Source organism: Mauremys reevesii, linkage group 9 (assembly GCF_016161935.1).
Source record: "Mauremys reevesii isolate NIE-2019 linkage group 9, ASM1616193v1, whole genome shotgun sequence".
Classification (NCBI taxonomy): domain Eukaryota; kingdom Metazoa; phylum Chordata; order Testudines; family Geoemydidae; genus Mauremys; species Mauremys reevesii.
In genome coordinates this window covers 54,212,479-54,230,103 of record NC_052631.1, presented here as the reverse complement: position 1 = coordinate 54,230,103, position 17,625 = coordinate 54,212,479, and the positions used below count along the sequence as shown (strand labels likewise).

The 17,625-nt window shown below is 42.3% G+C and overlaps 1 protein-coding gene across 11 annotated transcripts in view; it reads left to right on the top strand.

The window, feature by feature from the left end:
- The window catches only part of PIGX (phosphatidylinositol glycan anchor biosynthesis class X), a 27,743-nt gene extending 10,118 nt beyond the window's left edge, over positions 1-17,625 (top strand). For 9 of the 11 annotated variants that reach the window (XM_039489560.1, XM_039489556.1, XM_039489552.1 and 6 more), the window contains one exon: positions 3,417-3,652. In XM_039489560.1, coding sequence (XP_039345494.1) covers positions 3,417-3,575 — 159 coding nt within the window. In that variant the 3' untranslated portion in view covers positions 3,576-3,652. Of the gene's footprint in view, positions 1-3,416; positions 3,653-4,807; positions 5,360-17,514 lie in introns of those variants that run through there. The other 2 variants (XM_039489553.1, XM_039489555.1) reach the window with 2 other exon arrangements.

Below are 17,625 nucleotides of genomic sequence, written 5' to 3'. Positions count from 1 at the left end.
ATTACTTTTTGAGTCTTTGGCTAGCTGTTCTTCAAATTCTTTTTTGGTCTTCCTAATTATATTTTTACACTTTACTTGCCAGAGTTTATGCTCCTTTCTGTTTTTCTCACTACAATTTAACTTCCACTTTTTAAAGGATGCCTTTTTGCCTCTCACTGCTTCTTTTACTTTGTGGTTTAGCCACGGTGGCAATTTTGGTTCTCCTACTATGTTTTTTAATTTGGGGTATACATTTAAGTTTAGTCTCTATTATGGTGTCAAGATCAATTTAAAAACTAGTTAGGTTGTTTGCCCCGTCCTCTGCCCCCACTTCTGTTTTTTTCACTACAATTTAACTTCCACTTTTTAAAGATGCCTTTTTGCCTCTCTTTTCTTTTTTTTTTGTGGTTTGTGCATTGGTGCAATTTTTCTCTCCTATTTTTTTTTTTTTTTTAATTTAACATTTAAGTTTAGTCTCTATTATGGTGTCAAGATCAATTTAAAAACTAGTTAGGTTGTTTGCCCCGTCCTCTGCCCCCCACCCCCACACTCCTATTGGGAGGCTGTTCCTGAACCTCATGCCTCTGATGGTTTAGAAACCTTCTAATTTCCAGCCTAAACTTGTTCCTGACCAGTTTGTCCCCATTTGTTCTTTTGCCAATGTTATCCTTTTCTTTAAATAGCTCTTCTCCCTACCTGGTGTTTACCCACCTGTTGTATTCCTAGAGAGCAGTCATATTCCCTGTCAGCCTTTGTTTTGCGAAGCTATATAAGCCAAGCTTTTTTAGTCTCCTCTTGTAAGATAGGCTGTACATTCCCCAATCATTTCTGCTCCTGTTCGAGTTTGAATCCATGTTTCTTGAACATGGGTGACCAGAACAGTACACAGTATTCCCAGTGAGGTGTGATCAGTACCTTGTACAGTGGCATTAATACTTCCCAGTGTCTACTTGAAATATCTTGCCTGATACATCCTAGGATTGCATTTGCCTTTTTTTAGGGCCACATCATATTGGTGACTAAGTCACCCTGTGGTCAGCTAATGCACCTAGGTCTTTCTCCTCCTCTGTGTTTTCAACTGATGAGCCCACAGCTTAAATGAGACATAGTTACTTGATTATTCTTTAATTTTATCTGCCCATAACTACTCCTAACAATGTCTAGCATATTTGGTGCTGGGATCAGTGGGGAGTGGGAAAAATGGTGGAACTCAACTCATGCTCTACTTCCATTAAATTATTTTTCTTGCATACCCCCTTACGAGAACTGACTGCTCTATAATTCCCTGGGTTGTCCTTATTGCCTTTTTCATACACAGGTACTATATTTGCCCTTTTCCAGTCCTCTGGGATCTCTCCTGTGTTCCATGAGTTCTCAAAGATAATCGCTAATGGCTCAGAGATGTTTTCAGCCAGTTCCCTGAGTATTCTAGAATGTATTTTATCAGGCCTTGCCGACTTCCAGACATCTAACTTGTCTATTCTTAACTTGTTATTTTCCTATATGAGCCTCATATCTTACCCCATTTGCACTGATGTCATTATGTTCGTTGTCTAATAACTGCTAACTTTTTTTGATGAAAACTGAAACAAAAAAGTCATTTGACACTTCTGCCATTGCTGCGTTTTCTGTTATTGTCTTTCCCTCCTCATTGAGTAATGGGCTTACCTTGTCCTTGGACTTTCTCTTGCTTCTAAAGCATTTGTAAAATGTTTTCTTGTTACCCTTTATGTCCGTAGCTAGTTTAATCTCATTTTGTGCCTTGGCCTTTCTAATTTTGTTCCTAAATGTGTTGTTTTTTAATATTCATCCTTCATAAGTTGACCTAGTTTCCACTTTTGCTCCTTCTGTACCTTATGCTGATGGCTCATTCTGTGCTGTCCCTTCCTTTGATGACTGGTGCTGTCTCTGGACCTTTCCCCATCCTGTAGTGGTTTACCTGGAGCCCTGAGGTATAACTGATGTTATGCATTGGTCTTCATAAGTAGGCTTGGCATTTTTTCAGTTTTTACCCATTTAAATTTTCACAGCTGTGGGAAATTGAGGGTCAGACAATAATTATTTAATTATAGTAGATGTTGAGATTCAAAAAGTTAAAGCATATAACCACTGAAATACAAATTGTCAACATCACATGTCAGAATATACAAAGTAAATATCTTTACTTTAATAAGTTCTCAAGCAGCATTTTTCTTACTCTGCTTATCTGTAAATTTTTATTATCATTGATGGAAATATTTTTTCATCCGGTGTGTGTACAGTGAAATAGCCACTTACTGACATTTAACAATAAAAATCTAATCCTTCCAAGCCTATGCATAAAGATTTTACTTCTTGTTTGAAGAACAAAAAGAGGAAGGTGAATGTTCTTGGGTTTATACATTTTGTGTTGGATGATTATTTTCAGAGAAAAGTGTAAAGAATGATATGGGGAAAGGCCATTCATACCAGTCTGAATGCTTAACCTATGGCTTATGTCTCCGATGAAGTTTTTTTATTTCATTTACACTGGTTCTTGATGCAAGTCCTTGATACAGTCAGCACTTGGCTTTGAAACTCAGCAGTGCTGCAGTAGTGCAGAGATTCTGAAATAAGAGTGATCTGGCACTGTAATTTGAGCAACTCTGCCTCTAGGAAATCTTTGGAGGCTACAGAACATTAAAGGTGACCTGCAAAGTATTTAAATAAGGTGGTTTTTTGTGTCCTTTTTTGTTTATATATAAAGAAGGTATGGAAGCTTTTGGTCAGTTATTAAAAATATATATACAATATATATGTCTGTCTGTCTTTTTGCTTCTTTTTTTCCCCCCCATGGAAATATCCGGAATATTGTGTCTGGTCACCTGCTTTTGCTGGAGGACTTCTTGTTTATTGTTCTTGACAAAAATCTTTCAGGACTTCATGAACGATAAAGAGCATAAAAGGACACAAGCCCTTTTTTTGTCTTTGCAGGTCACTGTTACGTGAGAGTTATTTATCCAAGCATTCATTCCATAAGCTTATTCCTCCAGTCCTACAGTGTGCACGAGTTGCATAATGTTCCTAATGTCAAGGCTAATATAAGAGCAAAGCTGTAGAGAAAATAAATGCACAGTACAGTGCCTCAGGTACTGTGTACCAGATAAATGCCCCAGAAGTTCAAGAAGAAGCCAGCTCTCAAGATGGGCAGACAGACTAAATGGAAATGTCTCTCCCCCAGCTTTGACTTTTGAATTCCAATACTGTATGAAAGGATAAATCTTGTAAAGGAATGGCGAGCGCCTGAACAACTAGAGCGGTTAAATGATGTTGAGGGCTGTTCACTAACATTAAATAGATTGTGGTGTGAATCTTGCTTAATTACTGTATCTAAAGGAGAAACAAAAGCTATTGAACATGGAATAATAGCTCAAGAGTATGTTTTTACTCGGGTTTAACATTCAACTCTCTCTTCATAGGTAAATACGGAAGTGATACTGAAGGTTCCAGTGGGGCTCAAACAACATGGTACCTTGGTATGTGCAGTGACTCTTCTTACCACAGTCCTGTGCTCCAGTCTGGTTCTTGCAGCTGTATGTAAATATGGACACTTCTCCTTGGTGCACTGCTCAGAATGAAACTGAGCAAGACTTTATAGCTGGCGTCAGTATGAAACAATGATGAGTACCATGCATTAAATTTAACTGAATGCAAACTTAGTCTGTTCCATTTAGGGTTCCATAAATGGAATGCAGTTTATTATCTATCACCTGTATTATGATAATGCCTAGAGTACTTATCTGAGATCATGACCATCTTGTGCCAGGCACTGTACAAACACCTAGTAAGAGACCATCCCTGCACTGAAGAACGTGCATTCTAAATAGACAAAGCAGACAAAGGATGGGAGGGAGAACAAAGAGACAGAGAGATGAGATGACTTCCCAAGGTCATGCACCAATTCTGTGGCAGAGCTGGGTCTCCTGATCTAGTGTGCCCCATGTGCTGGACCACAATGCCTCTTGTTACATACATATTCATCTTCCAATATTTTAAACAAACTGACTTGGTAGATTGATTATTATCAGAGAAACAAGTTCCCTGGTCATTAAATGTTTGAATTTTAAACTGTTACATAATTCAACTTTGTTGTATTTTAATTTGTTTTGTATATTTATCTGGAAAGTATTTCCAAGCATTGGAAAGACACAATGATCTCAGTTTTATTAACATTGACCTGCAGGAGGCAGACAGATTTATATGACTCTAAAGAGGCCTTAAGAATTTGGAAGAAACTTCCAGGTGTTTACTGAGTAAATCAGAAGCTGGACTAAACTCTGATTTTTCAGAAAATAATAGAGCCTATGAAATAATAGAGCCTCATCCAAACAGGAATTATTTTGAGGAAGCTCTATAGTATGTGTTATGCAGGACAACAGACTAGATGACCACAGTGGTCCCTTCTGGCCTTGGAATCTATGACATGATGCTAAGCTGGAATTGAATACTTGGAAGACTGGAGATAATCATCAGAGCTATTAAGAAATACAAGGAAACAGAGAGGAAATTGCTTCATTAATGGAAAAACTGAGCTGATCCAAATGTATCTTGTGTTTCTGTTGTTTGTCAGTAGGGGGCATTATGAGTTTAAGATAACTCATAAGGCAGATTTGTGCAGAAGACTGTTTTATTTCCCATATACGTAGAGGATATTAAATATAGGTGATTCTGTTTATGAAATTACAGATGCAATAAAAAGCAAAAGTCCTGTCTTTCAAATTCTATTCCTATACCCTTCTTGTGTGGCCTGTAGTTGTGCAGCCTAGTCCTTCCTTTGTCAGCAGAATTGGCCTTTCCTCTTCCTCCACAGCTATAGCTTCTGGAATTCCTGGGCATCGTTCATCTCCTTCTGAAACTCAATAAAGAGCTTGTCTTGTGACTTCTACCACAGGTTGGAAAGTGATTTGACCCTGGTCTTTTGTTTTCCCTTGACAAGTGCTGAATGATGATGGCTGCACCAGTACTTCATCCACTACTTCAGTTTCTGACTCCTCTGCATCTGTTTGGGGGAAGGGAGAGGATAAAAAAAATTGCTGATAGACTTTATTTGTTACTTATTTAACATGTCTGAGCAGCTGTGCCATGATGAGATCAGCTGTGAACATCTGTTGTTTAACTTGTCCTTGGATGGGTTTTTTTGTTTGTTTGTTTTAATTTCCAAATTTGAAGGTGTTTTTTTTTTTTTTTGCTGTCTTATGTCCTAACACGTGCTTTATACTGCAGGCTGACCCTTGGTACTGTGGAAGCAGGGAAAGCTTCAATAAGGATTTGAAGGGGATTTTAATGCATGTTAGTCAGTTAGCAAGAGTCAGGCCATACTGTGACCCTTATGACGTGAGATTTGTAGAAGCAAGATAATGTAAGACAGAGTGAACTGTGTGAAAGTATTACGACCTTGCAATGTGCAGTCTTGCTTTTTCTAGTAAGATAGCAGAAAAGCTTATGTATAAACAAAATGTAGTTGTTGCTTTTTACTGTCTGTATTATTGCTAGAAATTGTCTGTAACAAAGGTATAAAGGCTTGATGTAATTGTTTACCAGTTGAGAGACCTGTCCAGGACCCTGTGTCCTATGGCACTCTCTCCCTCCATGGTAATTACTGGAGAAATAATAAAGTATTTAATCTTGCTGCACCCAAACAAAAAGCGAGAACTAAGTTTTTCTTCGACAAGCACACCCACTTTGAGAAGTTCACTTAATATAACCTCTAGTCCAATAGCTTTCCACCATCCCCAGCCCTCTGGCTAGAAGTCTAAGGTAGCCAGAAGGATCCCATGTACAATATGGGGAGTGGGTTAACTTTTCATGTCCTTGCTTCCAAAGACTGGCAGTATGCAAATTTTAACAACAATTCTCAATTAAAAGATTTGGCCAATGTAGTTTCTTTCTCTTACTTAAGAAAATGTATTAGACTTTAGTATATCTTATTTTTCTGATATATCCAAACACTTTGTATTCTAAATTGAACAAAACAAGTATCTGCATTTCAATTTAACACTGCCACTTGATTTTAAATTAGACCATCCCATAAAAATACTAAACACAACAATTCTGGCCACTTGAGACAAACACCACAAGACAGAACATAGAACACAAAACATAGTTGTTACTCTGTCAGTAAATGCATGATATGTTGAATGCTGTTCAGCTGGCATTAGTTTTCTTTGATTATCTGAAAGACAAAACAAAAGTCTACCCCTTCTGGGCAGTCAATCATTACTTAAAATATACAAATACTCTTGTTGATTCTAGGCAAAACAGAGGAATTACCCCATATTTTCTCGTATGTGTTTGTTAGACAGCCCTGGTTCAGCGGCCTCTACCTTATCAGTTAGTTAATTTGCATTAACACAGATGCTTTCTGGCTTGCCTTTATTCCTTTTAACTCCTGCTTTTAAACACTGAAAGAAAACATCACCACTTATAGTGCCTTTAGAGCCTAATAAATTTCATTACATAGTACTGTATACATTCTTCAACTGATTCAACAAAATTATTCATAGCCAAACGATTGCAATCTAATAATTTCTTTGCCCGAATTTATCTACAAGCATTTCAAAGACACCAAAACTTTTCTCTTTAGCAGTTTTACAAAGTTCAACTGCTGTTCCCTCTAGCAACTATAGAGTCAACTTTTCACTTTCCTTAAAAATCACTTGCTTGTCTCCCAACAGTCACTTTTATCAACCCAAATCACCATTCCAAATATCCTCTTGAGTATTTGAAATCCTCATGCTTATGTTCACTTACACCTTCTTTCCACTACACCCTCAAAAGTTTCCAACCTGTTTTCCAAATCTCTTTGTCTGTTGCCTGCCCGCGTGGGCCCAATCCTTTTTTTTCTCGCTGAATCGTCCCGTCCATGGACACTAGCTTGTTCCACAACCAGTTCTTAGCTAGGAGGGTGGGCTACTCAACTAGCCCCCACCCTTCTGGTCTTTTCCCCAAAACATTTCTACTCAGAAGACTACCCGAGTCCTCCCTTCGAAGGCTTGCCACCTGGGCAAAAATACATGGCCATTGGGTAAAGGCCATTTACTTAACACACAATCCAAACTCCTTTAGGGGTCTACCCAGAGACCCACCCATTTGTCTGCTGACACTTAAACAGAAAAGAAAATTACACAGAGAGCAGAGAAAATTACAGTTTAAGCCAGATTTTTCCACTTCTAGTACATTGTCCGTTACAGGGGGGCGGGACAGTAAAATCTCAGGACAACCTCAGAGCTTCATCGCACACATGGCTTCCACCCTGAGGAATTACGAACGAGAAGTTCAGTTCCGCTCACACATCTAACGCCCAAATGAACAGAGCAGAAAAACAACAGTAACCGGTCAAACAAAACAGAGCCAAAGCTAAATAGTGCACCAAAACCAAATAGTGTTTCCTTATTCTATTAGAGCTCACCTTTAATCATGCAATCCTTATCATATAACACCAACAATACCAAACAAAGCAAACACAAAATAACAAGGGTAAAACAGATAGATGGTGTAAATTCTGCAGGGCTCCCCCATACATAATTGCTCACCAAACTGTGACAAATTCCTGTTACTAATTTATCCCTCATGTCAGGTGATCAGACTGACAGAGCATATAATCAAATTTTAAAACTTCATTAAAAATAATAAAACAACAATGGAGAGTGTTGGGAATGCTCCCACATCACACAGGAAAAATATGAATGCCCCAAGCCTTAAGCCACTTTAATACTTACACATATCCAGACTGGCCACGTCTGTGTATAATGTTCAGAGAAGGGGAATAGGTGGATGGGAGATTATCCTGTATACAGCTTGACCAGAATTTCCAACATGCTTCCACTCTTGGGATGGCTGTTCTTTTACACCCTGGAATCTCCTGCGGCGTCTCTTTCAGAGATTCCAGTTCAGGTCAGCTGCCCTATGGCTTTTCCAGTGTCACCGAGCCATACCAGCTACAGGGTTGCAGGAGCACACTGTTGGATCTCACTGGAGAATTAAGCTTTACAAATGCAATCTCAGTTCTGTAACTTGTACTGCCTTTGGTTTGCCTCTCTTTATTTTCCACAACCAGCTGGGGCTGAAAGCAGTTTTACTTAGCATAGTCTGTGTGCTGGTTCTTGACCTTGAACATAAAGTAGCTCTCTCCTTATCTCTGGGGTTAGCCGAGTTTCAAATTAACCCGTTCCTAGACAAATTGCTCACACTGTGTCAGAGGCTTTTCTTTCGTGATTAAAAGCTCCTCTGAGATATATGATCTTATCTAGATTGAAGGTACCTTCTAATGGGCATTATTTAGATGGATTTTCACGCATGTGAAGATTCCAATTCGCTAAATACCTGCAGGTTTTAGGACCATAATGTACGTACATGTACTATGCTGGGGTACCCTTAGGGGGTGAGGTGGAATATTTAGACAGTCCCTTACCCATTTTCCACTCACACAGGAGAGACTCACAAGGAAAGGGGAGGGAAGATGGGTTCACACACTCCTAGACCCAGGCAGCTTCCTCGCCGGACTATGCCAGGCTGAGTCAGCCCACCGTGGGTCGGATCTCCTAAAGATCCACTAGTTACCAGGCTAGCCCGGTAACAGCCACTCACACTGGTGTACACACACACACACACCAAGGCCTCTTTTCTTCCTTTTTTTTTTTTTAGCCCTTTTTTAACCTTTTTATCTCTTTTTAAATTTTTTTTTTTTTTTTTTAACCACGATGCATCTTTACCTGGTCCGGACCAATACCATGAGGCGGTATGACAACCACTCTTGAGGCGGTAAAAACCCCTCAGCACCGGTGCATTCTAATGCATTACCTATGCATTACCTTATGCATTTACCTATGCATTTACCTGTTGGCCAACTCAGCAGTTCCCAGTACTGCTATAAACTAACCTTATTGGGGCCTCTCCCCAATACCACTTTGCATCTGATCCTGCTGCACAGTCAATAAGTTCAGATGGCGTGAGCCCAACAGAGACAGACGTCCTCACGGAAAGTCCTCCTCCGATACCCCAATAGAGATTTCAAAAGGTCTCATACCTCTCATGTGGCACCATGGGGTTCGAAGGGGAATGATCCGTAGTAGTTGTCTGTGGGTCCGTGGGCGTTGCCATCCCGGACGAGCCCCCAAATTGTCGAAGAAAAACTTAGTTCTCGCTTTTTGTTTGGGTGCAGCAAGATTAAATACTTTATTATTTCTCCAGTAATTACCATGGAGGGAGAGAGTGCCATAGGACACAGGGTCCTGGACAGGTCTCTCAACTGGTAAACAATTACATCAAGCCTTTATACCTTTGTTACAGACAATTTCTAGCAATAATACAGACAGTAAAAAGCAACAACTACATTTTGTTTATACATAAGCTTTTCTGCTATCTTACTAGAAAAAGCAAGACTGCACATTGCAAGGTCGTAATACTTTCACACAGTTCACTCTGTCTTACATTATCTTGCTTCTACAAATCTCACGTCATAAGGGTCACAGTATGGCCTGACTCTTGCTAACTGACTAACATGCATTAAAATCCCCTTCAAATCCTTATTGAAGCTTTCCCTGCTTCCACAGTACTGTGCCATCACAAGTGTCCCCCAGCTCTGGCAGATAGTTCTCTTTTGAAGTTCCTCTCCTTGTTCAAGATTATATTAATGTTGAGGACAATTAGATAAAGTTTAGTGTGAAGTATTTAAAGTGATTAGGCCACCAGATATCATTACCTAGAGAAAGAAAACTGAATTTCCATGGGACAGATTAGGAAAATACTGCTAGTGGTGAAACTTAATGAGTGAGTGGCTGAGAAATGTGCAGATGTGACTGTAAAAATGGAAAACAAAGTCCACAGTGGTAAACCGGAGTAGGAGAAATGGTCTGTATCTTTATGAATTGCACAGAGCCAAGCATGCTGTTGTTCCTAATCAAATAATTTGCTTTAAAAATTAGGTGCCTCCTAGTGAGGATAGCATCACTGCGCTGATTAGTTTTGTTTGTGCCTGGTCATTGTACTGCAAATGTGGAATAGGGTAGGATAAATTGATTAGCATTTTACTTATCTTCATTAATGTTTATGTTAATTATTTCAAGTTAATTTGAGAGAAAAAATCTGCTCTGATAAATTGCAATGGTATCTATTCCTGAATTTCTGGTAGAGGTAGGAATGTGATTACAGAATTAGCAATTTGGGACTAGTAGGCTTAATCTTTAGAAGCTTTAACTGAGTTTAATGGCCAGGACAACACTAATAATGGTGGCAGTTGGACTCCCAAGTTAAATGTTCCCTTTTTTTCCCTTTGCAGACACACTAATGTTCTTACCTGTTGTTGCTGAATGCAGTGTCTGCCTTCATAAAGGTTTAATGTGCCAGTCACTGTGATATCTAGGTATCGGTCATAGCTTGGGCTCAGTGGTGAGTATGGAGAGGCAGTGGGGCAGCATTGATCTCTGAATTAAAGATAAGGATGTGTAAAGTGAGGAGGAGAATTCTTGTGAAGGAAAGAATAATTCAATTCATGCAGGTAATTGAAGAACGGGATGTAATGCAACATGAGTTTACCAGAGGTAGATCGTGCCAGACTAACCTGATTTCCTTTGTTGAGAAGCTAACTAATTTTTAGATAAGGTAAACGAAGTAGATTTAACACACTTGAACCTTGCTAAAGCATTTGACATAGTACCACATGGAAAATTAGTAGTTAAAGTAGAGAAGTTGGGGATTAGTATAATAATAATAATTACAAAGTGGGTAAGAAACTGGCTAACGGAAGAAGGTAATGGGTTGTGTTGAAAGGCAGACTGGAGGGAGGTTACTGGTGGATTCGTCTTGGAACTGTTATTAATATTTTTATTAATGACTTTGGCACAAAAGTAGGAGCATGCTAATGAAATTTGCTGCAAAGCTGAGAGGCATTGTAAATACAGAGGAGGATCGGAATATTATCGAGGAAGATCTGGATGATCTTGAAGACTGGAGTAACAGACATGGGATGAAATTCAATAGTATAAAGTGCAAGGTCATTCAATTAGGGTCTAAACATAAGAATTTCTGCTATAAATTGGGGCTTATAAGCTGGAAGTGACAGAGGAGGAGAGGGACCTGGGTGTGTGGGTCAGTCACAGGATGACTGAGTCACCAGTGTGATGCAGCTGTGAAAAAGGCAAATGTGATTCTAGAATGCATCAGGCAAGGCATTTCCAGTAGAGATAGAGACAGTGTACAAAGCACTGGTAAGACCTCATTTGGAATATTGTGTACAATTGTGGTCACCCATGTTCAAGAAAGATTAATGCAAACTGGAAAAAGTGAAGAAAAGAGCTCCTAGGATGATCAGGTGAATGGAGGGCTTATTTAATGAGAGGAGACTGGAAGAACTTAGCAAAAAGAAGGCTAAGAGTACAATTGCTCTCTCTGAATACAGCAGGGAGGTAAACAGCAGGGAGGGTGAAAAGCTATTGAAACTACAGGACAATGTTGGCACATGATCAAAGGGGTATAAACTAGTCATGAACAAATTCAGGCTGGAAATTAGAAGATTTCTAACCATCAGAGGGGTGAGGGTCTGGAATAGCCTCCCAATAAGAGTTGTGAGGGCAAACAATTAGTTTTAAGATAGAGCTTGACAAATTTGAGTGAGATTGTATGGTGGGGTTGGTTGTAATCGTAAGGGGCGAGGCTCAGCAGCCCTGGGGGTTTCTTCTGGTTTGTCTTCTGTTTCTGTTTCAAGGCTGCTCACTGAAGAGATCATGAAGGGTATCGCACTGTCTGGAGTGGCTCACCAACTGCGAGTGCATACCTCAGGGTAGACTGTCAGAAAATATGGGCAGATCCCACCAGTTTGGGGTATGTTCTATAATTAGATTTCACCAAGCCTGTGAAATCCTGGATCACTATACCAGTCTTACCCTAAGAGGACAGTCTGTGACTCCATTGTATGTCTACACTATGAAATTAGGTCAATTTTATATGTCGATATTTAGAAATCGATTTTATACAGTCGATTGTGTATGTCCCCACTAAGTACATTAAGTCGGCAGTGTGTGTCCTCACTACCATGGCTAGCATCGACTCACGGAGCGGTGCACTGTGGGAAGCTATCCCACAGTTCCTGCAGTCTCCGCTGCCCATTGGAATTCTGGGTTAAGCTCCCAATGCACGATGGGGCAAAAACATTGTCGCGGGTGGTTTTGGGTACATGTCGTCAGTCTTCCCTCCCTCTCTCCATGAAAATAGATGCACACAATCATTTCGCGCCTTCTTTCCTGGGTGACCCATGCAGATGCCATAGCATGGAGCCTGCTCAGCTCATCGCTGCTCTTGCGAGCATTGTAAACATCTTGTGCATTATACTGCAGTGTGTGCAGAACCTGGCTAAGAGATGGTAGCACAATGACGATTGTGAGGAGGACATGGACACAGACGTTCCTGAAAGCACGTGATGTGGCAATTGGGACATCATGGCAGCAGTGGGGCTGGTTGATAGAGTGGAACGCCGATTCTGGGCCCGGCAAACAAGCACAGACTGGTGAGACTGCATAGTGTTGCAGGTCTGGGATGATTCCCAGTGGCTGTGAAACTTTCACATGCGTAAGGCCACTTTCCTGGAACTCTGAGTTGCTTTCCCCTGCCCTGAAGCGCAGAAATACCAAGATGAGAGCTGCCCTGACAGTTGAGAAGCGAGTGGCAATAGCCCTCTGGAAGTCTGCAACTCCTGACTGCTACCTGAGTTGGGAATCAATTTGGAGTGGGCAAATCTACTGTAGGGACTGCTGTGATTCAAGTAGCCAATGCAATCCCTGACATTCTGCTATCAAGGATAGTGACTCTGGGAAATGTGCAGGTCATAGTGGATAGCTTTGCTGCAATGGGTTTCCCTAATTGTGGTGGGGTGATAGACAGAACACATATCCCTATCTTGGCACCGGACCACCTTGTCAAACAGTACATAAACCACAAGGGGTATTTCTTAATGGTGCTGCAAACATTGGTGGATCACAAGGGACATTTCACCAACATCAACTTGGGTTGGCCGGGAAAGGTGCATGATGCTCACATATTTAGGAAGTCCGTGCTGTTTGAGCAACTGCAAGAAGGGACTTACTTCCCAGACCAGAAAATTACTGTTGGGGATGTTGAAATGCCAATAGTTATCCTTAGAGACCCAACCTACCCCTTGCTCCCATGGCTCATGAAGCCATACACAGGCAGCCTGGACAGCAGTAAGGAGCAGTTCAACTATAGGCTGAGCAAGTGCAGAATGGTGGTAGAATGTGCCTTTGGACGTTTACAAGCTCACTGGCACTGTTTTTTGACTAGGTTAGACCTCAGCGCAACCAATATTCCCATTGTTATTACTGCTTGCTGTGTGCTCCATAATATCTATGAGACTAAGGGGGAGAAGTTTATGGCGGGGTGGGAGGTTGAGGCAAATCGCCTGGCTGCCAATAACAGCCAGACACTAGGGCGATTAGAAAAGCACAGGTACGTGCGCTGCGCATCAGAGAGGCTTTGAAAACAAGTTTCATGACTGGCCAGGCTATGGTGTGACAGTTGTGTGTGTTTCTCCTTGATGCAACCCCGTTGCCTTTGTTAATTTGAATTCCCTGTAAGCCAACCTTTGATCACAGCTGGCAAAGTAAATAAATAAAAATATGGAGATATACCTATCTCATAGAGCTGGAAAGGACCCTGAAAGGTCATCGAGTCCAGCCCCCTGCCTTCATTAGCAGGACCAAGTACTGATTTTGCCCCAGATCCCTAAGTGGCCCCCTCAAGGATTGAGCTTACAACCCTGGGTTTAGCAGGCTAATGCTCAAACCACTGAGCTATTTCTCCTCTATAAATAAAGTCACTATTGTTTTGAAACCATGCATTCTTTATTAATTAAAAAAAGGGAGATAACTGATAAGGTAGCCCGGGTGGGGTGGGGGAGGAGGGAAGCACAGATTCTTCTTTCCATACAGCAATCTGAGCCCGTGTCTCCCATTTGCTCCATGCTGGGGCGACTGCATGGTCACCTGTGCTACTGAGCTCACCACGCTGACCAAACAGGAAATGAAATTCAAAAGTTCCTGGGGCTTTTCCTGTGTACCTGCTAGTGCATCGGAGTTGAAAGTACTGTCCAGAGCGGTCACATTGGAGTACTCTAATAATGTCCATTTGTGTCTACGCTACCTCAAATTTGACCCAGCAAGATCGATTTTAGCGCTACTCCCCTCGCTGGGGAGGAGTACAGAAGTCGATTGTAAGAGCCCTTTAGGTCAGGGCCGGCTCTACATATTCCGCTGCCCCAAGCAGTCATGCGCGGGAGGCGCCCCAGAGCCCCGGGAGCAGCGGACCTCCCGCGGGCTTGACTGGTGAGGGTCCGCTAGTCGCGTGGCTCGGCTGGACCTCCCGCAGCTGCGGGCAGTTCGCTGGTCCGGCGGCTGCGGTTGAGCTGCCGCAGGCATGCCTGCGGGAGGTCCTGCCGACCCACGCGACCAGCGAACCGTCCGCAGTCACGCCTGCGGGAGGTCCACTAGAGCCGCCGGAGGAGCGCCCCCTCCACAGTCATGCCTGCGGCAGGTCCGGTCGTCCCGGGGCTCCGGTGGACCTCCCGCAGGCGTGACTGCGGCAGGTCTGCCGGCCCAATCTGCCGCCCCTGCCGGCAAGTGCCGCCCCACGCGCGTGCTTGTCGCGCTGGGGTCTGGAGCCGGCCCTGCTTTAGGTCAACGGAACAGGGTTGCTTGTGTAGGTGCATTCATTATAAATTGACCTAACAGCTACATTCGACCTAACCCTGTAGTGTAGACCAGGGCTTAGCCTCTCCAGTCTATCTGGTCACCAGACAAACTGAACTTTGTAATAAAAGGTTGCTTAAACCTAAAATCGCACCACATTGTTTCTCCTGGTCCCAAGAGACCAGTCACTTACTCCGAATCAATTGGTACTCCAGATCTTACATCAAAGACAACTTGGCAGCCAATTCTATAGTAAATTAACTATAGGAGTATTAGCTAAGAAAAAAGAATGAGTGTTTTTGAGAGGTTAAATCATGTAAAATATAACAGGTAAATCACAGTTTGTAACACCAAATGGTGGTAGTGATGTAATGAACTGCCGATTTCCCAAAAGTCCTTTGGGGCTACCCAGAATAATTCTGGGGTTCTCCGTCTTCTCGTTCAGTTATTAGAATGCAAACAGTCCAGAAATACAGGATCTTTCAAGCTGACTCTCTCCATGTTGGCTTTTCTTTTGGTTACAGGTAGTGAGGAATGCACTCAGAGTCCTTAACCTCAAATATCACACACAATGATCACTTACGTTGAAAGTAGCATTTTCTGTTAAAGTCCTCAAATACTTGATTAACATTTCATAAGATTTCTTTGCTGGGTAATGTAGTTACAGGGTTATAAACAAATGTAAATGTTTGCTTCTCCATTACAACAGGAATAGATAAGTGAGAACAATACAAGTAAGGACCCAATCGTTTTCATGAACTAGTTCTTTCTCACATGCTCAGGTTCCAATTGATCATCGTAAGTGGGGTTGTGAAGGAATTTTTCCCCAGGTTAGATTGGCAGTGGCCTTGGTGTTTTTTGTTTGTTTGTTTTTTTAAATGTGCCTTCCTCTGCAGCATGGCTACAGGTTATTTGCCAGGATCACTGGGGTCTCTCTCGATCATTTCCCTACCCTTGCGCACTGGTGCACCTCATCCCTTCTATTCTCTGCTTGTGGCACATAATAGTTTAGTCTCCTGTGGGCTGTAATACTTTCGCCTGATTTGGTTATTGGGTTTAGTGTGCAGTCAGTGGTGTTGGGGGCCTGTAATATACAGATGATCAGACCAGATGAAAGAAAATTAAACCCACTAATAAAATATTCTTTAGCCCAGGAGTGGCAAACTAAGGCCCACGGGCCAGATCTGACCAGTCAGGGCTTTGGATCTAGCCTGCGAGATTGCCACCCCTGGCCCCATGTGGCTCCTGGAAGTGGCCAGCAACACATCCCTGTGGCCCCTGGGGAAGGGGGGGTAGATGGCTCCGCATGCTGCCCTTGCCTGCAGGCACCGCCCCCTGCAGCTCCCATTGGCTGGGAATGGGGAACTGTGGCCAATGAGAGCTTTGGGGGAGGTACTCACAGATGAGGGCAGTGCGTGGAGCCCTCTCCCCCAGGGGCTACAGCGATGTGGTGCTGGCCGCTTCCAGCAGTGGCATGGGGCCAGGGCAGGCAGGGAGCCACTCCAGGTAAGTGGTGCTGAACTGGAGCCTGCACCCCAAACCCCACGTGCACCCCAACTCCCTGCCCTGAGCCCCCTGCTGTACCCCTCCTGCACCTCAACCGCCTGCTGTGAGCCCCTTGCCACACCCTCCTGTTCTGAGACCCCAATCCCTTGCCCTGAGCCCCTTCCTGTACACTGCACCCCCTCCCACATCCCAACCCCCTGCCCCAGCCCTACATTCATGGGCCTGCATGCAATTTCCCCACCCAGATGTGGCCCTCGGGCCAAAACATTTGCCCACCCCTGCTTTAGCCATATAAATAAAAAGAAAACAAGGAAAGAAGAAATGGGATCTCTAATCACTGTGGATGGGATGGAGTATAAAGATAATCCAGGGATGGTCTAATACCTAAACGAATATTTTGTCTCAGTTTATAATAAGATTAATGACTAGCTTGGGGACAGTGGCAGGATGGCCAATAGGAACAAGGACATGGAAGTTGAAATTACCACATCTGTGGTGGAAGTGAAACTCAAACATCTCGGGGGGCCCTGCATTATCTCCATCCAAGAATATTAAAGGAACTGGCACATGAAATTGCAAGCCCAAGAGCAAGGATTTTTAATGCATCCATAAACTCGGGGGTCATACCCCCTGACTGGAGAATTGCAAATGTAGTATTTATATTTAAGAAAGGTTAAAAAAGTGATGTGAGAAACTACATGGCCATTAGTTTGACCTCAATTGTATGCAAGGTTGTAGAACAAATTTTAAAACAGAATGTAATTAAGGACATAAAAGGTAAACAGTAATTGGGATAAAATACAACATGGTTTTACAAAAGGTAGATTGTGCCAGACCAACCTGATCTCCTTCTTTGAGAAGATAACTGGTTTTCTAGACAAATGCAGTAGAACTAATCTGCCTGGATTTCAGTAAGGCATTTGATATGGTTACACGGTGCAGATTATTAGTTAAATTGGTGAAGATGAGGGTTAATATGAGAATCAAAAGCTTAGTAAGGAACTAGTTAAAGGGGAGACTACAACAGGTCATACTGAAAGGTGAACTGTCAGAGTGGAGGCAGGTTACTAGTGTAGTTCCTCAAGGATTGGTCTTGGGACCAGTCTTATGTCACATTTTCATTATTGACTTTGGCACAAAAAGTGGAAGTGTGCTAATAAAATTTGCGAATGACACAAAATTGGAAGGGATTGCCAATATGGAGGAGGACTGGAATATTGTACGAGAAGCGTTGGAAACTGGAGTAATAGAAATGGGATGAAATTTAATAATGCAAAGTCATGAGTTAGGGACTAACAAGAATTTTTGCTATAAACAGGACACGTATCAGTTGGAAGTGACAGAGGATAAGCAAAACCTCTTCAGATCAAAGGATGACTATGAGCCACCAATCTGATGCAGCTGTGAAAAATGCTAATGTGGTCCTGGG